At 39.0% G+C, this 25,564-nt stretch overlaps 2 protein-coding genes across 2 annotated transcripts in view; one reads left to right on the forward strand and one right to left on the reverse strand.

Annotated features, from left to right (window-relative positions):
- The window catches only part of LOC139947870 (guanine nucleotide-binding protein-like 1), a 395,329-nt gene that overhangs the window by 141,296 nt on the left and 228,469 nt on the right, over nucleotides 1-25,564 (reverse strand). The gene's annotated exons all lie outside the window — the stretch shown is intronic.
- Nucleotides 37-24,348, forward strand: LOC139948075 (box C/D snoRNA protein 1-like). Its single transcript, XM_071946099.1, has 10 exons — nucleotides 37-111; nucleotides 1,647-1,712; nucleotides 3,675-3,781; nucleotides 8,475-8,560; nucleotides 9,081-9,184; nucleotides 10,445-10,513; nucleotides 18,445-18,525; nucleotides 18,744-18,824; nucleotides 19,312-19,436; nucleotides 22,331-24,348. The coding sequence occupies exons 1-10, from the start codon at nucleotides 71-73 to the stop codon at nucleotides 23,026-23,028; spliced, it is 1,458 nt and encodes a 485-aa protein (XP_071802200.1). The 5' UTR covers nucleotides 37-70; the 3' UTR covers nucleotides 23,029-24,348.

Raw genomic sequence — 25,564 nt, forward strand, 5'->3', positions numbered from 1 at the left:
ATATACATGTCGTCTGCATGTGCAGTGTGTGTGCATTGCATTTAAATGCCACACTCGCACATGTAACACGATGGCCGACCACCACAGTACAACGTTAGATGACCGAATGAGGTAAATATTTCATCTGAATTCTACCTTTTCACTTCATTAATCGGCTCCAAATAAACAAGTTATACATTGATTTGTTAGTTCTGATTTCACACAAATCCTTCGATGGCAAAATTACGTTTAGTAAATGATGTAAAACTCGGAAATGATCAGTGAAACGTTGCCTGCAAATTGACTTAGTTCGGTTGGACAGACCCCAGACGTCGTGTTAGCAAAGTTAACTCTGTTGAGAGTAGGATAATTCACATCGATAGAGGGCACCATACTAGTTTAGCCAACATATTTTATTTGTAGCATGGAGGTTTCTTCCTCCATGTTTGTACAAACCGAGTATTGTGAATGTTAATTGTTATCCATTCTTTTAGGAATTGTGATTTAAATCGAAAAAGCAAGTACTCCAACAGTTATTAGGGGAACAACAGGGTAGCGACTAGTTCTTTTACGGCGGTTAAAAACAGCGCAGGGTCGAATTGCCGTGTGCGTAAAGGCCCGAGCCGAAGGTGTACAGAAAATGGGGAAACATATATAATGATCTGTTCTGTATGTCCTGAAATTCTGTACGTTTCTGTGTCCATTTTGATTAATTGGTATTCTTTGCAAAGAGTTATTCTTGCTTTTGCTTCAAAGTTATTCTGTGTGTGTGGCATCACATCCTGGTGCAAAGAACTGTGGCATGCAATTGCAAACGTGAAGGGCAAAACGTTTCTAAGAAACGAGTTTCTAATTATGCGTTGTGATAGCATTTTTTGTAGGCCTACATGTAAGAAAGATGATGAAATTGCTCAATAAAAATGGAGGGTACATTTGAAATGGCTATCAATAACATGTAAATTGATTTCAATGATTTTTTATTTTTTTTTAATTATTTTTTATAACAAATAACACACAAAATTTTGGTGCAGCCGCCAAAATCAAGGCGGGCAGGGAGGAGCAACATGTTATTCTTTTAATCTTTCTCAGCTCCTACGGGAGAATGCAACCTGGGCAACTGTACCGCTATAAAGGCTTTTTCAGACCTAATAGTATCTTGCTCAATGAAACAAGTGTCACAACCAGGACTCGAACCCACACATTGAGCTCGTTCAGACACAGTATTAAAGTTGGTTTTACTCATGGTTCAACCTGATCGAGTTCAACTCTTTGTGTCTGAACGGTACTAATGTTAGACTGAATCGAGTTCAACCCACAAAAGATAGATAGCTCACAACAGACGACCCATTGACCTCCGTAATCATTACGTAAACACACGGTGACCAATGAACAGGACAACAAACCGGATGCTTGAGTACTGGGGTCGCATTTGCTTTGACCTCTTAAAACCAAAGATAAACCGTATCGGGTTTAACTCAGTGCTGTCTGAACGCAAGGGGAACAACTTTTTACAACCACCTTGAAATTTAAACCGGTTCGCGTCTAAATAAGAACGCTGTCTGAACATACCCTCTGATGACTTAACCACCAGAACTTGAATTGGATGCTCTAAACCACTCAGCCATGAAACCCCGTAACAATAAGTTATTATCATTTTTATTTTTCAGGTGTGAAGTATGTGAGCAAATCAGTCCCAAATACAAGTGCCCGAGATGTGGTGTGAAAACTTGCAGGTATGTACGTTTTTTATTTACACAGTGTTAGCTGTGGCCAAGTGGTTAGACTGCAGGACTTGCAATCACAAGGTTGTGGGTTCGAATCCCCAGCTAACCACTGATTTCACAATGACTAGAAAAAATATTGTCGTCTAGTTACTGAATCACAATTTCTTGATTTGTGTAATTCATAATCATAGACGTTTAACCAATGTTTGTATGTGAGAGATTGGCTGTTGCCAGCTTGGCATTAATATCCCTTTGTGGGAGTTTGCCATGTTTCCTTGCTTGATATGAAGATCATTCAAACAAACAAACAAACAAGCATCTGCTGAGTGTATATTGCATATTTCTCCTGGCTCCCAGTTGAATGTAGTGATCGAAAGTTTGAAATGTGAATGCTCTGTACTAAAATAAGAGCGTATTGGTACTCGCAGAGAGTGTTTAAAGGAACATTACAGAATTAGTTTTGCCAACAAAACAGTTGCTGGCAGTGTAACACTTTATGCACTCCACCATATACATAAACTGACAAACCTGTAGAAGTTTGAGATCGATCGGCCTTCGTCTCGGTAAAATTATCAAGAACCGGGACTCGTTGGGTTTAAACCACTAGTTGAAAACCTCTTCACCACACATTGATTCCCTTATTTCTTTACTTTAATATTTTTATGGCAGTTATGTGATGCATGATTGATGTTTGAGATATGAAATTCTTTTGTTGCACCATGTTAGGACTTGAAGGGTTGTGCAGCGCAATCTTGGGCCAACCATACCAGAAGTCCCAAGGCAAACCACTTCTCTTCCAAAGTGTTAAACCCGGTTCATACTTCCTGCGAATGCGAATGCGAAGCGAATTTGACGTGAATTTGACGTCTTAACCCTCCTTTCGCACCAATATTCGCAAGTGAGTTGAACAGAGTTGAACTGCTGCGAATTATTCGTTGCGAATTTGTGACATCAACATTCGTTTCGCATTCGCATTCGCAGGAAGTATGAACCGGGCTTTACAGAACAGTCAGGACTTTTGGCTTTAATACCTCCAAAGAAGGAAGCAATAATTGCTCAGGTGTCTTGCTTTAGGGACACAAGTGCCATGACCGGGACACGAACCCAGACTCTTGACACTGAACACCAGAGTTGGAGTCCAATGCTCTCGATCAATCGACCACAACACTCATTGCCTTACAGTGTACATTAAAGTCACCTGGAAGTGGTATTTTGTCAAAATAAAGCTTTTCTCACTTAAAGATGCTATGTCAGATGTTTGGCCCCAAACATTAAAAAATACATCTTTTTTAGTGAATGGCATTTCAAAGAGTATCACACGCTCTAACGAAAAAAAGTTTAACTTTTACTTTTAATGGTCAGGAACCATGAAAAAAATTTAAAACGTTTCTTATAAAACACATAAGAGTTGAATAAGAAACTGACCCCATTTTCCATTTTTAGTTGTTTTGCTGCCTCCAGCAGCAATACACCAGCACCAATACACCAGCACCAATGGTCGACACTGCCGGAAAAAAGCAAGAAACAAACCTTTTTTTCGAAACGTACAAACTCATGACTAGGACTGGCATGTACTTGCACGTACGTGTGTTCGCTGTCAATCGAGGCAAAGTCTGCCTCGGTTGACGTCACAAAAGGGGTAGGCGGAGTCACCCCCATTCAACATTATTTATTTTTTTAACATATAAATCGACACAAACAATTACTCCAAAAATTATTTTATTGTTCATAAACATATACTCTGATGTTTGAAAAAAAAAAAATCTATTTCCAGGTGACTTTAAGCTTAGGATTACCGAACAAGATTTTAATAAAAGCCAGGATGTGGTAAACGGGTGTCCAGGTTGGTGGAAATTTAAAAAACTGGGTGTCCAAATTGTTCACTTACAATAATACTAAAAATGATCATCAGTCAAACAGAGACACGCAATCTTAGTCTCATGTAATCTTCCTGTATCTCTCTTTACACAGCCTCCATTGTGTGAAGAGGCACAAATCAACCCAAGACTGCAGTGGGGTTCGGGACAAAGCTGCCTTCGTGACCATCAAGAACTTCACCGATCGACATTTACTCAACGGTGAGTACCGTCTCAACCTCTTTGACTCCCTATGTCACTAAGTGGTCTTGGATTTCACCGAGGCTGAGGTAAAGCTGTGTTTATCTTTGGTATCTTACGAGACAATTGTAGCACACAAATTGTTTGCTGGATGCATTATGCATGGAGGGAACGCACACCACGTATTATGAGTGTGTTCAGCATACACTTACACCAACTTGCACACTGATGAGTGTGGTTTAGAATGCATTCTGTGTTTTTTAATAAAAACTTTAAAGAAGTTCCGTGCGTCACTGAAACAGTATCTTCTTTTTTTAGGGATAGTACATCTACCTTCCAGTTTTCCTGTGATTTATTCAATTTGTCTGGTAGGGATGCATGACCCCAAATGAGTTGACATGGTTTCAAGAACGCCTTTGGCTTGAGATAGCCTTTGGTAATTGAGATAGAATGGAAAATGAAATCATAATTAGGACTTACAATTTATGATGGTAGTTCAATTCAGAATTATGACTTTTGTCTCATAATTATGATGTCTACTTATAAATATGAGAGATATCTCATAAACATGGCTTAATTGGCACAAGTAATAATTATGAGATATATTGCCATGATATGTTATAATATAACTTATACTAATTCATAGTATGAGATAATCTAGTCATAGTTATTATATGACTTGTACTAAGTCACAATGCTGACTTGATTTTTTTTTGCTCTTAATGTCCTTTCAGCGCTTCCATAGGGTCTGGTAACATGAGGGAGTAAAAGTGTATGAAAGGAAAGTTGTTTCAAATATTGAACAGTTGGTAGAGTGCTATCTTGCCATTCCTGAGGTTGCAGGTTCAAATCCCGCTCTTGTAAACTTTTTCTTTGTTTCCCTTTGTCAGTTTCCCTTGTGGTTTATTACTTTCTAAAATAATACAATTATGTGTTCTACTTACGCTCACATGTGCTGTCAGTAGAAGTCAAAGAAATTCTTTAGATGTCATCAAAGTTGTTCATTTTTGTGGGGGCTTGATGAAATGTTAAAATTCATCAGTTATTGTGTCACTAGTAGAGAGAAAAAGTAACAACCGTTTATTAATATGATAAATTTGCATCGAGGATTAAGAATATTATTTGTGTGTTACGCGCCCACGGACGTGTGTAAAGCACAGTATACTTGGTACTATCCCGAGTCCAGTGTATACACTATCTGAACTAAAGCACTCACAGTTTTGTTTTTTTACTTTTCAAATTTATCAGTCACTCTTAAACTGTGCGAGAGAAAAACAAAAACAGCAACACCAATTTTGAAACGTGTCATTGCAAATTTAGATTTCTCAAATGTATTATTCCATAAATTAAAAAGAATGCACTCTTGACCATTGAGATGTGGTTAGATCAACAATAAACGCAGGTGTCGTCATTGCCTTGGGCTTGGATTCTTCTCACTGCTCAGTCGCACCCATTTCAGGTTTTGAATTACAATTCTTTATTATCCGTGTGTATTTCACACAGCCTTAGTTCCTCTGAACAGGTCTACTGCATTTATGCGTTGTGCGTACAATACGCACAATAGCCCAAAGTAGTCATAATATGAAGTGTGAGTTAGTGTGACCCCACAAAGTTAGTTGACGAGCTATCTGGTGTTGTATACCACCGGACCTGTGCAGTATGCTCCGTTTTCTCCTTGGTAAAGGGCACCCTATGAGGAAATTGTAAATTTTTACTGTAGCATTTCAAGGGCACCAAGGCAATGACCAGGGAGCATGGAGGCAATTGCCTTCATTGTCTCCAGGAAGTATCAGGCCTGTACAAAACATGCAGATCCTTGTCATTTGATTGGTGGAACACATGTCACTTGTCATCCATTATTTTGCCATTTGGACAGGCACCTGTCCAATATGGATAATTATTGGATGCTGCTCATCATTTCCAAACTAATCATTCTCCACCCATTTGTCAAAACGAGACAAGGTCATCTCAAATTTCTCTGTAAGCAAACTTTTGTGAAAAAAATTGTCCCTGGGTATCGATATTTTTCAAAACTTCCCTGAGTAATGATTCCTACCCCCACCCCCCCCCATAAAAAAAACCCCAGAAAACCTACTTTGTTTTGTTTTTCCTTCAATTGTGGGTCATCATAAGGTCTCCGTTACATTACTATTTGTCTTTGAAACCGCTTCTGGGTCCTGAAAAATTATCTTCCTGAATCCCATCCGCAGTGGCTTTGTTTTGCCTCAACTCTCGCACGCTTCCTTTACATATATTCACTTACTGAAAAAACATTCAGTAATTTGCTAAATTGGAGAATGCAGAGTCTTAACTTGGTTATGTTCCGGGCACTGCACCCAATTAACACATTCATGTTTATTCTAAGGGAAGATAAGTTTCGTGATAGAGCCCCAGTCCCCCCCCCCCCGCCCCCCCTCCCCCACCGTTCCAATGTATGTTTTGTATTTTGAAAGTGAGAGAAATAAATGACTTGGAATTTTCCAAAGGGCACCACAGCCAAAGCATAGGGCACCACGGCAATTGCTGTTGGTGCCGTTGTTTAGTTCGAGGCCTGACGCTCAGAAAGTATAACATGGATTACATGCATTCCCATTCATTTACATGTATGCCTTTTTTTTGTCAAAAACATAATGTTGAAATCTGTAAAACTTTTCTGTAAATTTTCAAGGTCTGTCACGTCCTCGGGCTCAGGACATTTTGCAAAGGGTCAAATTGCATGCGACGCTCATAATATGCAATCAATAATGTGTCATGGCATAGTTTCTTCTTGAGTGGTTTATTTTGTCATGAGATTGCTTTCTGCCAAAGTGGTTTGCAATTATCCGTTGAGACGAGCAATGGAATCATACAAAATGTCTGGCTGTCGTCATGGCAACTGCATCCCTATTTATTCATTCATTCATCATTTAGGTTTATTATTATTGGACCAACTGTCTCTTTTCAGAGCCAACACTCACTCATAAGAGATTACACATGGTTGTACCCGCAAGTTTACTATTATTGATTTATAGTTTCCTGTTATTTCTCCACACCATGCAAAGCTTCAAGCAATACTTACAAAATTACATGACTGTAGTTTCAAAGGACGCATATTGTCAAGTTCTGATAACATGTGAATTTGAAATAACAAATGCAATAAAACATGTATTAGTGACAAATCCATATACTCAACAACCAATGTTAAAACAAAGAGAAGAAAGCAAAGGAGATCAATTGTCAAAAACTTAAAAACTAAGTAACACACACAAAAAGCATTTGGAAATTACACTAAAAAAGTAAATAAATAGCTGACTACAAGTTTGGTAGCTGGCCGTTTATTTAATGCTAGGTCCACTAAGAGCGGTCAGCCAAACCAACTGGGTCCTTACAACACAGTCTGCCGGGGCAGACTGGGGGTAATACAGACTGTAGTGTAAAAAAGGCTGAAGACTTGACAGTGGAACAATAATTGTTTGGAAGCACTAAGTTTAACCACAGCATTACGTGCATGTTCATATAATCGTTAGCAATGAACTCAAGACGTTTTCAGTTACATCCCAAAAAATTTCTGGCATCAGGACAAAGCGGTAAAGTGCCCATCCTTTTTACCTCCATCAATTTTGAAGTGTCTCATATTTTGTGTACGTGTTTGTTACATTCTAAACAGTCAAGTTTAAAGTCAAGCTATATTTTACATAGCATGCATCAAACTGCGACATTATCGTGTACTTAAGTACTCCATGTGCGTCACCGCTAATGTTACTGTCAAATTCTTTGTAGAAATGTTCAACTCCAGTTTCTTTTCCTGAGTAACACGAACATGTGCGTGCATGCATTGTGTTCATTAGCGCTAGAGCGGTGTGTTGTTGTCGGCTATGTTAACTTGAGCAAGTATTTGTACTTTCTTGGTGAGAAACCAGTTTTAAAACTGAGTACTGTACAAGATTAATTACCATCGGAAAATTGTTTTGAGCAATATTAATCTAAAACCTTACAGATTATGCAGTTACCTTCATCCTCAGTCAAATAGTTTTGGTCTGGAATACTTTTAAAATTCGAGAAATGGCAAAAGAAGACGCCCCTCCCACCCAAAAAAAACCCCAAAACAAAACACTGTTAGTTTTTTTGAAAGCAGCATTTGAAATATAAATTATACATGTGACACAATCCCCTGAAACAACCAGAACAGTTGATTATGTTTTACTAAACCATGCCAGTTTTCTTTGTGTTGGTTCCTCAAATTTAATTTTATTTTCATACTATTATTTCCTCGCTCAACCTAGCCTGCCCCAACAGTATGATATAATTTTACAGCCTAAAACTACATTAAAACGAGCGTGTTTGCAAAACAGAATCGCGCACACTTAATGCTAAAAATGGCTGGGACCATCTAAGATTTGGAAATTGAATATGTGTAATACTTGAAAAGTCTATTTCCCATGTTTTGCAGAACAAAATACCACACAAAATTTGCCTGGAGTGTTGATATTCAGTGGAAGTTCAGTCAAAAAAAGCATTTACAGTCATTTAGCCTTGAGAAAGACTCTGCTAGTATTGAGATAACAGGCCGTTAACTATTTTTTAATAAACCTGTTCAAACGGAGCATTTGATAAAGACAAAGTGCCTGTATTTTTATTCACAAATAGTTCCTGCGCGTGGCAGTTTCAACGTGATTACTGCCGCAAAACCTGACAGCAAATCAATCCTAAACCAGTCCTCCCTTGAATTGTTCAGATTACAGATTTCTAGAGGATGTTGACCGCAAGGCGTACAGCGCCGTAACGGACGAAGCCTCCAAGCAACATCAATATACAAATAAAGTAAGTCAGTCATGATTGTTGACTCCCCTTTCTTCTTATTTGTATAACGTGAGGGGTAAACTTCCAGTAAATGACGGTCATTTGGGGTCAATCACTTACAGGCTTTGAACAAGAGGCAGTGACTCTTTAACAACTACTGTAGTTAAGCAGCAGAATGTTTTTCTGTCTGTTTTTGTTCAATCTTATACAAATACAGTGTAAAGTAAACAGTGGTGGAAAAGGGAGAGTATATTTTTTAAATAGCTCCTCGAACATCTCAACTTGCCTAGATTAGACGTGGGAACAATTTCATAGGGCTGCTTCTCAAAGCAGAAAATATAACTTTTTAGCAGGATACTAGACACAAATTGAACACTAGAAATTATAGTTTGGCTGGTTACCTTTTTCTTGCCGGCATAATTTTGGAGGATTTTAGTGGGTCCTTGCCAAAGACACAAAGTGGTTCAGAATTTTACATTTTAAAATTTTGTCCTTTCGGGGTGAAATGTTAATCAGATTCTCTCATTTTTCCAACTTTCAGTACCAGCAGCTGAGTAGAAACTGCAAATCTCGTAAGGTATGGTTGAGTCTGCTCCCACCTGTGTTCAGCAGACACAAGGAGAACACCAGCTACTTCCAAAGGAAGTAAGTATGTTATACTACTTAGACTTGAGTCACATTTTAGATAACTCAGACTCAGAATCAACCTTGGTGTGACTCGTGACTCAGGCTCAGATTTTACCCAAATGGCTAATGACTCAGACTCAAAATTGAGGACTTGGACTCTATTACATGACTTGAGTTAGACTCGTGTCACATTTTTTATAACTCGGACTCAGAATGAACCTTTGTGACACATGACTTGCACTCAGACTCGACATTGAGGACTTTGAATCTATTATAGTACTTGAGTTAGACTCATGTCACATTTTTGACGGCTCAGACTTGGAAAAAACCTTTAAAGGAACGTTACAGAATTGGTGAAAAACAAAATCGTGATGATCACAGATTTACATCAAACTTACACGGTCTAATGATGATGTAGAAAACATCCCTTGAAATATTTCTGCTTGGAATGCCATATTTGATGACAAATAAATAATTTAACTTTGTGTTTGGAGTTTATCGCTCAGTTAGCGTATTATTTATGTTTTTTGTTTGCATCAAATGTCATGCAAAATGTGTAATCAGCTTACACTATTTTCTCGTGACCCAGATGACCGATCGATCTCAAACTTCTACATGTTTGTCAGTTTATATATTTGATGGATTACATAAAGTGCTTACACTGCCAACAACTGTTTTGATAGCAAAACCAGTTCTGTAATGTTCCTTTAAGACTCGTGACTCAGACCCAATTTCAACCTAAATGGCACATGACTTTGACTCTGACATCGAGGACTCGGAATCCTTGACGAGACTTGAGTAAGACTTTAGTCACATTTTTGAAAATTCAGACTCAAAGTCAACCTCTGTAATTCGTGACTTATGCTCGGATTCAACCCAAACCATGCATGACTAGGGTTCAGACTCGGCTGCAGGATAGGTGTAACATGAGTAATTGTGGCTTGCCGCTATTACAGGGCTAGTCTGTTCTCAGGTGATTGAAGAATTAAAGTGAGTGTTGTCTTGTCAAGTTTTTAATACACATAACATGGCTTAACAAAGTCAACTGCTAAGCAAACGTAAGCGGGAGCTGGTTACATGCAATAGTGACCACAGATCATTTCAGCTCGTTACCTATCTCTACGAGTTGATGTTGTTGTGTTCTTAATCTGCTTGATAGCTGAATGTCTCAGCTCCTTGGAAAGGGCTGTAGGCAACAATTGCACAAAGCTGTTAAAAAAATACTGTTTTAATATCACTCAATTGAATTTTCTTCTGTTGTGGTCCCCCTCCCCACAGGGAAAAAACTATCTACTGGAGAGTTCATTGGAAATTCCCACAAAGCGATGCAGAGTTTGTCAACAAAAGGTAGGTGCTCTGTCATTTTTCCCCCTTTCTTCCAATAGGAGACTTTCTGGGACGCTTGGTGGCAGCAGACTTACCGGGTAAATCCATTGTGCTCAGAATGATGCGCATGTTCAGAACTACGTAAACAATGAAAATTTACCCGGTAAGTCTGCTGCCACCAAGGGTTGGAAAGTCTCCCATTCTCAGAAAGTGTCAAACTTTTTCTGATATTTGATGTTTTTTTGTAACACTTTGTAAGACCTGCATTAGCAGCAAATTTTGCCAATCAATTTCCTGTCAAGCAAAAATTAACAGGGTACCAGTCAGAGACTTTACATGTGGAATGTAACCTGGCCGGTGACCTTAATCTGGCAAGCATAGTTTTGTTGTGCTAAACATCTTTGTGCTCTCAAGCAGCTCACAATATAAATAGGGCCAGTGCTAAGTTTCATTTCTTTGCTAAGCAAAAAAGTAATGGGATACCAATTGCAACAATGTAAACTTTTTGAAAGTTTGGTTGGTAACTAGGTTCTGTCAAGCAAGATATTCTGTGCTTAGCTTGTTTTCATGAAATAGGACTCAGGCTGGCGTGCCTTTTTTTCTGTTTATGCTTTTAGCAACAGTCATGAAAAAGGCGTTCTGTTAAAGGCACTGCTCACTCTTGGTAATTACTCAAAATAATTGTTAGCCTAAAAACTTTCTTGGTAAAAAGCAATGGAGAGCTATTGGTAGTAAAAACCGTTAGAAAAGGCTCCATGTAAAGTGACCTAGTTTTTGAGAAAGAGGTAAATTTCTCACTCAAATATTAATTTAGACTTCTGGCCTGAAGCCTTTTATTAGGGTTCTGAAAGCACTCATATTTGTGGAACAAGGGTGTTTCTTCTTTCGTTATTCTCTTGCAGCTTCGATGACCAATTGAGTCAGAATTTTCACATAGTTGTTGTTTTATGCATATGTATGGATACACCAAGTGAGAAAACTGGTCTTTGACCATTAACAAAATGGTGTCCAGTGCCTTTAAAAGACGCTCCAAATAAAGTAAATCAAGCATCCCCTTACAGGTCTCTTGTAATCAGACCCATGTCACAGTCCCACTGGGAAAGAACCCTGCCCAATAATTTAGACATGACCAATGATCAATGTCACGGTGCGGGAATTGCAAAAGATCTCCTTTGCAACTCCCTTGTCTCCAAACCCCAAGCTTTAAAGAAAAAAAACAGAAAAAAATAGAATGAGATTAATTGGTGTGAGTGAACTCTGCCTTTTCAAAAGAATCAAGTATCTTAATAGGATTTGAGAGAGTAGCGTCCCTCAAGACATTTAAGTCATTTCCTATTTTTCCCGCAGTTAAAAAGATATACTTTTCCTGCGGCTGAATAAAAAGAAAACGTCAGACATCTAGTTGCACGCAGTGAAGACAATTACAGAAATGAAAGAATTTGTTTGAATCCTCGACAAAGATTGTACGGACACATCTATGGTTTGGTCCTTAATAGGAGCGAACGGTAATTCACCAAAAATATCAAACAAAACCGAGAAAGAGTAGATCATTCTGAAAGGATTCCGTTCAAGTATCAAATTTCTGATCAATTACCCCCATCGCTAAGAATCAAAATGCCTATTTCTTTTTTCGGGTGGAATTCTCCCTGGGGGAAACAAGCGGCTCCCTTTGAAATTCTTGGGAAAATAAGTGCGTTTTTTGTGAGTGGGCGCTTGTGGTACTTAGACAAATTCCTAGGGGAATCCGTCTGTACTTTGGCCTTCATGATGTTACTTCGGACTAGGAGAGGATGATGTATTTCACCAATTTGCATATAACAACAGGATAACACATTACATTTTCACTCATCACATTAAGCCACATAAAAAAAAACAATTGTTGATCGTCCTTTTTTTAAAAAGTTTTGTTGACATGCCAAATATGAAATCAAGAATAAAGAAATCATCACAATCACTATAAACAGAGGGTTTGTGTGTTTTTGATGTTTTCAATAGTTTTGTCAAACAAATTTAACTCCTAGATGACATTTTCTGTAAACTTTTTCAAACAACTAAGCACAGTGTAGCCCAAGTAAATATTTGAAGAATAGTTCTTGCGTTGCCAACATGAATAAAAACCTTCTTTAAACATCTTTTCAAACCTGTACATTTTGAAAAAAATATCAGCTGAAAAATCTGGGCAGTAAAAGTATAAAGAGATATCCAGACATGGGGGAAAAAACAAAAATGAGGTCGGGGGGTTTTGAACGGTCGGGCGGGGAAGATCAACATATTTTTTTTTACCCTTAGCAGTTTTTTCCCAGTTTAAAACAATTTAAGTACCTGAAACCAACAAAGTGCTTCAATTGGATTAGACATGCATACTTACATTTGGAATATACAAACCTGTTTGTTTTTACTGTCAGATGAAATCGAGATGCGAATTTCACCCTGTAAAAGTATAACGTAATTTTGAAATCTTTTTGGTATTTTATTAAAACTGACATTGTAATTTTGAGGGTTTTTTTTATATCTTTTAACAACAATTGTTTTTCATGGTATCCATTTTTTCTTTTTTTTTTGCTTGAAAAAATCTTACTTAATCTAAATAAAACATTGGAAGGATTTGTTTTCATTTGGGTTATTTATAATTATTTGTATTTATAATAACAGTTATTTATAAATATTGTTATTTATAATCGTTGTTAAATCTCTTTGGAATTCTTTGCCTGTTGCACGTTTCTCTCCATCCTACAATTTAGACTGTTTTATCTTACCCTGGTTTATCTTAAACATTTTGGTATTTACTAAAAGAGGCTTTTACCCATATTTTTTGGTGCCATCACCTGTAATTGTGAATTCTATCCCCAAAATATTCACTATTTACAATTCTTTGGAATATTCTTCTTTTCTTTCCTTGGGGATTTGAGTCTTGAGTTCCACATGCATCTGCAACTTACATATTAATTTTTATATTTACAAAATGCAAAATTTCTTAGCCATATTTCTTCCATCCTTCTGTCCATGAAGAAGATGAATTCATTACAATCCATGCACACATCCGACGTGACGTGAATTTTTATCTGCTTTTAAAAGCAGCAGGTTCACACTGAAACTCTACCCCTGCGGTTTTTCAAGGGGGGGGGGGGGGGTGGTTGGATGCGGAAGACGGAAGATGCAAAACAAACACCACACGCCGTTTTTGCATTCCTTGGTGTGACCTGCGCATTTTCCTGGTCAGTCCTTTTTCTATGGGGCTGCAGTTCGGGTGTGAAAAATTTGTGAGGAAAATTTAATTTGCTTAAGTGCCCCCATTCTTATAATCAATTGTGGCGGTCACTTTTTTTTTAAAGACAGGCCTGGTTCTGGCTGGATGTGGATGGAAAGAAGTGCATGTATCGTAATCGATGCTGTGTGTTTATTTTGCGCGTGATGGTTCTGTAGTCTTACAGATTTTGCTTTTAACAAAAATCCTGTTTTGTTTTCATTGCCTCCAATTGGTCAGTGGTCAGTGGAGATTCTAAACTGAATTAAATTTCCATTTATCAAATCTAAAACATTTGTGCCAAAAAGTATGGCCCTATGTAAACAATCAATGGAACAAATCGATGCACAAAGAACCCTGGTTCTTTATGTAAGACAGCGGTGAATTGGTTGATTGTTGAAATGTTAAATTTAAAAGCATATTTGGTTTTGGTTGGTTTTTTAGCCAATTGATCTTAAAAGTACTTACAGTCACTGAATACATCTGTTGGATTAATAGTTATGCTAACGGTGGCTTCTTATATAGTGCTCAATTCCATTACTCAGGATGACGCTCAAGGCGCTTTAACGTTCAGTATTTTCCTGCAAGGTATGTGGGACTACGTTTGAACATATTATGAGACCTACTCCTTTTACATAGCACCATGTATTCATTTACATGGTGCTGTGGTGCAATATGCAGCCAATCCAACCAGAAACACTGGGGCGAACCATTCTCTTTTGATAAGTGCACATGGATTGGTTCTTAGTTGGTGTGACCTCCTAAACACTCCAAATCACGCTGCCACAACATAGGATTCGAACTGTCTCTAGCTACCCGGCAATCTCGGTAGTCTAGTTGGTAAGACACTGCTCTAGAATTGCAAGGGTCGGGGGTTCGAATCCCACCCGAGTAATATGCCTGTGATAAAGTACTGAGTATACAGTGCATACACACATCGGTGTATGGGTATAAACCACAATTAATATTCTTTATCCCGATGCAAATTTAACACCCATTATACTCGAAATCTCTTTTCACACTGTATCTCTTATCCCCCTGGAATACAGCACTGGGGGTCCCGGGAGTGTTTTTGTACCCCACTGGTTACCCCGGAGCACTTTCACACTGTCCCCACCTAGGTACCTATGCAGGGGTTGCACATTTCAAGAATACCCCAGGGTTTTACCGCTTACCCCTACTCCAGAGTAGGGATGGTCATTCCCTTGGGTTCAATCAGGGTTAAAGCAATCCAAATATGAAAGGGCCGGCAAATACTCCCCTAGGGTTGCCCCCGAAGAATAGGGTAGTGGTGAAAAGGGAATGATTAGAGTTTTAACTGGAGGTGTGAAATTGTGGTGCTAGTTTGAAGGCGTGATTTTTATTTTATTTATTAAGTTCTGCTTGCTTGAAGAAAGCCGTGGTGGGTTGGTATATTGAAGGCTACAGTTAGTTTGTTCCCGAACGTTGATATGTTCTTTTGACGAAGAAGTCTGAATTGAGTATCGGTTCTTGTCTGGTCGATTTTGAGTTGGATAGCATTCAAGTAAAAATGTAACAAAATATTTACTTATTTTCTTTTAAAACCAAACTTTCCTTGAACCCTTGATTCCGATTGGTCGATCCATGGCAACAACAGTGTGTTGTTAAGCCATACTGCACATCCCATATCACACCCTGCGTACTGCACTGTTCTAACTTGGCATATAGCGCTATTTTAAGCTGTCTGTCAAGTTTGCCTGATGATTAATTTGCTGTCGCAGTCACGTTCGTGGCCTTGTTGTAACTAGGACAGAGAGGTGGTGTATTTTTCTGTATTCTACTTGTATGATAACTAAGGAGCTTTGAAGAAGTCCTACATTAGGTGTGTACACAGAAGCAAATGTTGCCCCATAGGCAAGATATTATTAATTTTTTTGAAACATTTTTGTGTTTGGATGGGTTCTGGTTCGTCCCCCACCCCCCTACCCACTCCCAGCCATCCTTGTAGAAGCACACACTCTTAAAGCTTATTCATAAATACCTCAGACAGTTTCGCTATTCCTATTGATGGAGAGCGCGTCTTGTGGGTGTGTATAAACCTTTGTTTATGACCGGTAAAAAGTGTTAATCCATGGGTGTGACACGCGACTTTGCACCTGTTCTTATAAGACAGTTTCTTCACTCCTATTGGTCGAGAGCAACGGCTGAAACAGTTATGCCACATCACGCGATACGCGCACAGCATTCCCTTATAATGAGTTGTTTACCCGAGGGCGGCAAAGGGCTATACCATTTCATAGCTGGAGGGGTGTTGTGATGAAATTAATCATTCAACAATTATAATTTTTGCATTTATTTTACTTTTTGACCAAAGAGTGATGATGTTTTTGACCCAAAAGGTATTCATGAATGGGAATCAAAGTGTGTTGAATCGGTTTTCAACTAGTGGTTTAAACCTGCCGAGGCCTGGTTCTTTATAATTTACCTCGACTTCGTCTCGGTACAATTATCAAGAACCAGGCCTCGTTGGGACTAAACCACTAGTTGAAAACCTCTTCACCACACATTGATTCCCTTAGTTATGACCAGCTATCCCTTTAGAGAGCATTCATCTGTGTAAGACTTGGCTAATATTGTTGATTTTCTCACACCATTTTTCCTTGTCAAAGATTTAGTGCCACTGTGTATTTTGCCCGCTGCTTCGAATTTGTGGAGATAAAGGTCAATGGTGGCTACCTAATGGTGGCACAGTTTTTTGTTACTTTCAAATTTATTTAAAACTACTTAGGCTTGAGATATATGTCATACACAATGTGTTTGTATTGCAGCTGCCTCCAATGGGAACGGCCTATGGTGTTGTCTTAACAAATCTTTCTTTTTCCGCGAACAGCTAAACAATTTCACCTCGAACCAAATAAGATTTTGTCTTGTCTAAGACGGAGGTGAACAATGAAAATCTGCTTCCCTTGGAGGCAGACGTCTCCAGGCAAAATTATTTTTGGATTTTTGATTTGTGTGGAAAGGTCGTAATCCCACTGACCAAGAGGAATTCAATTACTAAATTGGTCTTGTTTGATCTGGGAAAACCAAAGAGGAGATTTTGTTGTGGCGTTTCCCCAAGGCAGTGTCGGTGGTAGGTTTTCTCTGGGGGAAATGATTCTAAACCTACATGACACTTCAGGTAAAAAGGGATTTTACTTTAATCAGATTGTGAGCGTGTACACACTAAGACTTTGTTGGTGTTCGGGTTTGGGTTCATCCTGATCAGCCCATGAAATTGGGTTTTTTTCTTGTTAATAGTTTGGAGATTTTAAAGGGTTTTGATCCCTTTTTTAACGCAAGTGACAAATTCCTACTCATCACTGTGCATGAAGATGTATGTAGCATGAAAATCACAGGGCAATGTTTTCAAGAGAGTCGCCTGAATCCGTTGTACGCTCTAAAGAATTTCGTCTCACTGAGACGAAAATAAAGTGAAATTGATTTAAGAAATAACAATGAAAACTTGATAGTATGATAGTAAACTTGCTGGTACAACCATGTACAGAAGATCTCTTCAGTGAGGTGCATTGAAGAGTAAGGAACAATTTCGTCATGCAATTTTGTAAGCAAAATATTTAGACTGAAAAAAAGTGCAAAATGAATGCTAATATTGAGTAGCCCCTGATGATTTGTGAGAAGCAACTGAGACATTTTGCAGAGTATTTTACTCTGCTATACAAAAGAAATCATTCACTGTATTGCTATTCATTTTTTTTATTTTTTATACAAGACTGCCGCACTTTCATAAGCCTACTGGCTGACACTAAAAAGACTGGCCTAGGGCCAGTGCAAACTTCAAGCCTTGGCTATACTTACAATCATGAATGCACACTTTAAAAACGTCCTCATTTAAAGGGAGAGACTCCTGAGCACTAAAGTGTCATCGCAAACTACCTGTTTCCGACTCTCCATTTCAGAAAACTGACCTCAATAACGATCAACTTTGTTTTGTAACCGAGCCAAAACGGGGAAAAGGCCTCACATAAAAAAAAAGATCTGTGACTTGCCTTCTGAAGAAACACAAGTCATAGGGTGATTCATTGCTTGTTACCAGGCAATCTATGCACCGGAGTACCACTTATAGCATTGTGTTTCTTAAGTGAGGGCCCGGTAAACCGCAACCGTGCCGTGTGTAGTAGTATCTTTTCGTCCTGAAAGTGCACAGGGTTTTTGATGTTTAGGTGTTGGGTGTTTTTCATGGAGCAGACTTCGCTGATTTTGCAAATTTTTTCGCACTTGGACTTCATTTATATACACTGTCCTTTTGATTGGGAAGCGTTTGAGGGTTGGAATGGTGTCTTTTTTACACTTGCAAGGAAAGGGAATACTGAACGTGACTGTCCGAATTGCTTGTGGTCAGTTTTAATTCCTGTTTTCCGTTATGAAAGAAAGGGAATAGCATTTGCTAACAAAAATAACCTGGGGTATAATATGCAAAATGTGGTGCTAGCCTCAGCTTTTGACCCTAGTTGAGTCTTTCTCAAAGGCAAATATCTAGCCTATGTGAAAGACTCTGTTAGATGCAAAGTATGGGAAGGCTGTTACAACTTTGGTACGCTTTTCTTTTATCTTTCCTTCTTACAATAACCTTTATGGTTCATTTGTCCCTAACCTTTTCCCGAATGATCGTTGTTTATTTCGGGGTTTTTTTTGGTGTGTTTTTGTTCTTTGATGATTTCTATTTTGTTATTTTGTGTATTTTCAGTGTCAGTGAAAAGCTTCCCCTTATTGAGATTTTGGCTTCATATCTGGATCCAGTTAAAGGAGACCCTGTCAGGAGACAAAGGTTAGTTTTGTGTTTTCTTGATTGACGTAGTATTCCACCTTGATAACAAAAAATTACAAAATGCAGATTACGATCTTGGTTCTTTAATCTGGTTGAACTGCTGCCATCTATTTTGCTTTCTTTGATCGGCACTGTGAGTTATGTAGGGCCCATTCAGAAAAGTCATTGTTAAAAAACAAAAATCAATTAAGCTTCTGTATTCTTGTTTTCTCTTTTAGGTTGAAGAGATACTGCCAAGAAGGTTTAGACAACCTTAGACTCTTCATGAAGGATGAGGGCAGACCGGCAAATTCTGTCAGGTAAATTGGACGATTTGGGCTTGAAGAAAAAAAATGGTCTAGCAGTGGTTTTGTTAAGTGCGGGGTTTTGACTTCAAATGTGATTATTGTTCCTTAATAGACATGTTTGCTTTGGATTGTTAGCGATATCTCAAAAATTCCCCCTACCTTTTAAAATGAAATTTTCACATATACTATCTATATTTTCTGCATATATTATCTATATTTGAATAGGGTTAAAGCAATCGAAACGGTTCCAAACACCAAAAGATTGCTTCGCCTTTAATAGGGTTAAGAGCGGAACTTAAATTAAGCATTCATATTTGCAACTTCCTAGTCTCACCTAATTGCAATAATACGGTTATGTAAATATGTAAACATAATATGCTTATAGGGCTCTTCTAAGCCCAGAGTGAATAGCTGTACCTTTTGGGGTTGGAACATTCCTGTACTGGGGGTGACTTTCAGCTGGATAGCACACCTCATCCTTTTCCATTAATGATCTCAGGTATCACGAGTTGGATGTCAAGGATACGCTTTGCGGTAACCTCACCTATAAGTCGGTCATTGAGTTTCCCACCATCCATGTCGTGTTGAGGGAGTTTGCTGACAGCTACACAATAAAGAGCAAAGGTATGTGTCATTTATAAAAACGTACTATCAGTCTTGCAAGGGCACCGAGGTATTTCCTCTTTTTAGACGGTTTCCCTCTTGCCTGATGCTTTACAGAAGTAACAGAGGCAATTGCCTCCATTGCCCCTGGTTATCGCACTGGTGCACCTTGAACAATCCAATACAAGTTCTTCATTGAGATGTAGGCTTGATACTTCAGTCTTGAAAGGGCAAGGGCACTGAGATATTTCCTCTTTTGTAAAGGTTTCCTCCTGGCCTGATGCTTTACACAGGTAACAGAGGCAGTTGCCTCCATTGCCCCTGGTTATCGCACTGGTGCACCTTGAACAATCAAAAACAAGTTCTTCATTGAGATGTAGGCTTGATACTTCAGTCTTGAAAGGGCAAGGGCACTGAGATATTTCCTCTTTTGTAACGGTTTCCTCCTGGCCTGATGCTTTACACAGGTAACAGAGGCAGTTGCCTCCATTGCCCCTGGTTATCGCATTGGTGCCCCTTGAACAATCAAAAACAAGTTCTTCATTGAGATGTAGGCTTGATACTTCAGTCTTGTAAGGGCAAGGACACCGAGGTATCCTCTTTTGTAAAGGTTTCCTCCTGGCCTGATGCTTTATACGTGGTTTACTTGAAATAATTTCAATAGAAATACAAAATTTTCTTAGACAGGTGCCCTAGATACAAAAGAGAAACGCCTTAGTGCGCTGTCCCTTTCCAGAATAAAGCATCAGGCCTCAACCTCTATGAGGAAATTGTATTGAATATAGGGCACCAAGGCAGGGAGGCAGGTGCCTCTGTTGCCTGTGTGAGGCATTAGCCCTGTGATATTATAGGGTTAGTCAAAGGTAATATGGGGAGGTTATTTTGTTTCTGGTGATGGGTCTCACAATGTCTAAAAAAAAAAGGCTCAAGTCAAATTCAGTTTTGTGATCCACTCATTTTCTAATAGATGAGAGTCTTTGGGATACTGGAAGTCAATTTGACTTGGATTTGACTTAAGTAATAATTTTAATATGGACTTTTAACGCGCACTTCTCCAGCAAACCGATCTAGGCGCCTACACAAACTTGGCTAGTTGCAAATTGGGTAGTTGGTGGTTGTTCCAAGAGAAGACCCTCGGACAAAGCGAGAAGCCTTTGGTCTCAACATTTGGATACATCTTCCCTTAACAAATCACTGCATACATCACTTTCTTCCAAAGTACCCTATTACGGTATGGCATGACTTACTCTCGTTGGGCGTGCACTTATTTACCAACCTTGAATCGTGTCAAAGAAAGAGAAAAACAAAATTGTCCGATGATGTGTGAGCGCTTTCCGGTAAATCGCATCTCATTTTCCATTCGGACGGTGATGACCTTGAGTTAGAATCAAATGCTTTTCATAAGACGGGGCATCCGTGCGGAGTAATTCTCCATAGGAACGCAGGCGCTAACAAAAATTTGACGGAAGTCAAATAGACATTTCAATTTTTGTATTGGTCGTCATCATTTAGGTGTATTTGGTCACGGTATTTTGGGAAGAGGGAGAGAGAGTGTTTGCCCTTCTAAAAGCTGTGGGTGATGAAGGGTGTGGGAATCAGTAAAGTGTACACAGTTGATGAAAAAATAATAAGATGGAGTGTGTTTTGTCACGACGTTGTTTTGGAATGCGGCCAACTCGCCCTTATAGATGCCCTGCTCAGGCAAGCGTGGCTCAAATATCTAATAATTATAACATCGTGAAGGTCCAGCTTGTTGTGGAAGTGCTGAAAACTTGCAGGTGATGTGTTTCGTGACTCTGTGAATAACATGGGGTTGTTTTTTTGTGAGAAGGGTTTTCAACTTATAATACCTTGGGACCTTTTCAAGGACTCGGGATTAGTGCAGCTTAAGAGGAAAGCTATGCAGGTTGGGAGGATTTAATAACCAAGACGGATGTAATAACTTTATTTGTATTGATTTGGATTTCATTAAAATTTTAGAGTTGATTGGTATTCAAATAAAAAAGTGTTTATATTATCACACTCTTACAAAATTAGAACAGTGCCCTTCATCCATGTTACCCCTGCCCTTTTTGCCCCTTGCCCTTGTAGCCCGTTTACTCTTGCCCTTAGTGCTCTTTGCCCTCGGTGCACTATGCCATTGGTGCCCTAGGTACCCCTTTTCTATGCTCTTAGTGTCCTTTGTTTATGCACTTGGTGCCCCTTGTATATGCCCTTAGTGCCCTTTGCCCTTAGTGCCCCTTGGCTATGCCCTCAGTGCCCCTTGCCCTTGTTGCCCGTTTACCTTTGCCTTTGGTGCTCTTTGCCCTCGGTGCACTATGCCATTGGTGCCCTAGGTACCCCTTTTCTATGCTCTTATTGTCCTTTGTCTATGCCATTAGTGCCCTTTGCCCTTAGTGCCCCTTGGCTACACCCCCATTGCCCCTTGCCCTTGATGCCCATTGATTTTGCCTTTGATGCCCCTTGGCTTTGCCCTTGATGTCCCTCTCATTTGCCATTGTTGCCCTTTGCTCTTGGTGCCCTATGCCCCTGTTGCCCATGACTTTGCCTGTGTTGCCCATGGTATCCTTGCTTTTGCTTTTGTTGCCATTTGCCTTTGGTGCCCCTTGTAAAGTTTCAATAGAAAGTTTAAGTTTCCTCAATTTTGCCGCAAGAAAATGGTCTTGCCCCTTCAAGAATGAATTACAGGATCCACATTGTTACATAACTCTTAGGGATTCAATTAAATTCAATTCAATTTAGCAATTTTTTCCTCATGTTGTTTTGAGCAAGTCACATTTTATCAATGGTACTCTATACTAAGTGAATTGACCTTACAAGTAAAAGAATTGTGGCTTTCTAGAAGATTTAGAAATGCAGTTTTGGAGAAATGACTTTATATATAAATATCTATTATCTTTTTTTTCATCCATTAGATCACGAGATAATCTCACAGTCCAATCAAGCTACAATTAACCCCACTGATCAGGTCACACCACAGCCCAATCCAGAAGCTCAAATAAACCCCACTGGTCAGGTCACACCACAGCCCAATCCAGAAGTTACAATAAACCCCACTGGTCAGGTCACACCACAGCCCAATCCAGAAGCTCCAATAAACCCCACTGGTCCAGAAGCTACAATAAACCCCACTGGTCAAGTCACACCACAGCCCAATCCAGAAGCTACAATAAACTCCACTGGTCAAGTCACACTAAAGCTCAATCCAGGAGCTACAATAAACCCCACTGATCAGGTCACACCACAGCTCAATCCAGAAGCTACAATAAACCCCACTGGTGAAGTCACACCACAGCCAAATCCAGAAGCTACAATAAACCCCACTGGTGAGGTCACACCACAGCCAAATCCAGAAGCTACAATAAACCCCACTAGTCAGGTCACACCACAGCCCAACAGTAAAGGCGCTGAAGCACCCACAAGCAACACAACAGACGATGGACCGGATGAAGTAGCTATGAGCATAGGAGGAGTAACACAACCCCTAGATGCGACTGAAATGAAACCCAACTCCGGAATAGGAAATTCTGAGATGCCTTCGGAAGCAACACCGGGGAGTGATCCAGGAAAGCGTGATCACAGTGAAGTTGAGGAAATGGACACTACCTTCTAATTATATGTATTCATTTGGAGAAGCCATAATGAGCTCTAATGCATAAGTCTATTGGGAGGAAATCTAGGCTTATGTTCAAAGTAGACTGGTACTGTTTCAATAAAAAAATTAATGTTATTATTTCATGCGGATTATACATTCAAGTGAGCGCTTAGTCTACAAACATCTTGGCCCAGTTTCATACAGCTGCTTTAACACAAATGTCGCTAAGCAAACAAAATATTGCTTAGCATAATAAGATTACCAGTGAGAATACTGCTGGTCTTTGACAATTTACCAAAGTTGTCCAGTGCCTTTAAATTATAAATCCAGTTCGTGTCTTCAGGTCTGACCTTGTAAGGACTTGAACGGCAGTGTTAGTGCCAACCGTGATGCATTTCGGTCAAGCGTGCTCCAGTAATGGTGTATGGGCTTCATCTGCCCCGATAAGCATGCTGACTGCCAAATGAGTATAGTGGTTGCACGATGGATTGGCCCTCAGGCACAAACAGTCAGGAATATAAAATATATATTACAGAGGAGCATAAACCGGAGGAGATAGGATTAAGGTAATAAAAAAACGAGCGTTTGATGGGAATGTGGTGCTCAATTATTGATATCAAGAATAATAAAAAACGGATAGCAGCAAAACATTAATAAAACGAGGAAGGGTTTAGCGAGAAAAAATCAAGAGATAGGAATGTTCGGCTGGATTTTTTTTGTTAGAAGGAATCTAGAGTAAGTATGTTGATTCCATGAATAAGGTGTCGAGGGTCTGTTTCGCGTCTGGGCAATTTTTTTCTGCGTGGGCAATTTGTAGCATCAGATTTCTGCAAGTTTAGAAGGTTGTTTTAATCCGCTCATGTATCTCAGTCAAGCTTTCTGTTTACTTTTCAAGAGAAGAGAAAAACCAATGGACCCTTCCCGTGAAATATGCGTACAGACCCTGTTTGTTGGCGAACGCCATAGAGTTGTGCACTAAGCAGACGCGCAATCGCGTCTGCGTCACGCACCCATTAGCCGTGTACAAAACAGCACGATGTTCCCTCATTTTGCCAACCAAAATGTTAGTGCGCAGGCGCTATGTGCAATTTACATATTTCATGGGAAGGGTCTATTGGACCAGTTGATGTAAAAAGAAAAGAATGGCAAACATTTATCATGTTCAAACAAATTGTCAATATTCAGTGGGAAGTTGATTTTGTTACTTTGTATACCTAATTGCAAAGTATGACAAATATGTTTCATAAAAATGTGATATTCATGTAAATATTTTTCTCTTATTTCTTATTTTTTACTTTGGAAACTGGTTGATTAAAACAACAACATGTACAAACCATTGATTGGTTATTGGTTGATTGATTATTGTATAGTTTGTCAATTGATTTACATATTTCACAGAGTGGTTGGTTTAAATGATTGATTAGTTAAGTGATCAATTGTACAGTAGATGGTTGAGTGATATCGAATCGATTGATCAATTTATTAACATAATTATTTCATTGAGTGGTTGGTCCAAGTGATCAATAAGTTCAGTGATCAATTTATCATTAAGCAGTCAATTTATCATTAATTGATTATTTTATTGTTTTTTTTTAATAAATAAACTGAACAATTACTGAGTTAAAATAACACACCATGGCTGGCTAATTAACATTTTCTAAATAAAAGCCATGTTGATATTAAAGGCAGTGGACACTATTGGTAATTACTCAAAATATTTATTAGCATAAAACCTTACTTGGTAACGAGTAATGGGGAGAGGTTGGTAGTTTAAAACATTGTGAGAAACGGCTCCATCTGAAGTGCCATAGTTTTCGAGAAAGAAGTAATTTTCCATGAATTTGATTTCGAGACCTCAGATTTAGAACTTGAGGTCTCGAAATCAACCATCTAAACGCACACAACTTCGTGTGACAAGGGTGTTTTTTTCTTTCATTATTATCTCGCAAGTTCGATGACCGATTGAGCTCAAATTTTCACAGGTTTGTTATTTTGTGAATATGTTGAGATACACCAACTGTGAAGGCTAGTCTTTGACAATTACCAATAGTGTCCACTGTCTTTAAGCATTCTACAAAAATGTACTAAGTTCAAGGGAAGAAAATGTCCTTTAAAAGTAGCTGTCGTTTTGTAGCAAAAGTGACACTATTACAATTTGTTTCTTTTACTTGGCTGCTTTCTTTTTTCATCAAAACATCAAGCTGTGAGAAATAGGTGGATATCACAAAATGAAAAGTCTGTGCTTCAGAAAATTAGCAGGCGCCTCATGTCTTTAACCACTCGTCATAAATATGAAATTCAGGTTGAGATTTGCCGTCGGGCATAAAACCCTGGCTCAATTATTCGTCACACACATACACAACAGATTTATGTGTTGTTGAAACCGGCCCTGTTAGTTCCCCCAAACCGTGAACAGGGAATGAAAAAAAAGGAAGACAAAACAAGACTATAGTCCCGCCATATTCGCAAGAAGCGCGTCAGGATTTCCTGAAGTCCCCGCCGGTATGCAAAGTTGTAACCGATACGTCGAGCGCACGGACGGGCCCACCCCGTC

Source organism: Asterias amurensis, chromosome 15 (genome assembly GCF_032118995.1).
Source record: "Asterias amurensis chromosome 15, ASM3211899v1".
Classification (NCBI taxonomy): Eukaryota; Metazoa; Echinodermata; class Asteroidea; order Forcipulatida; family Asteriidae; genus Asterias; species Asterias amurensis.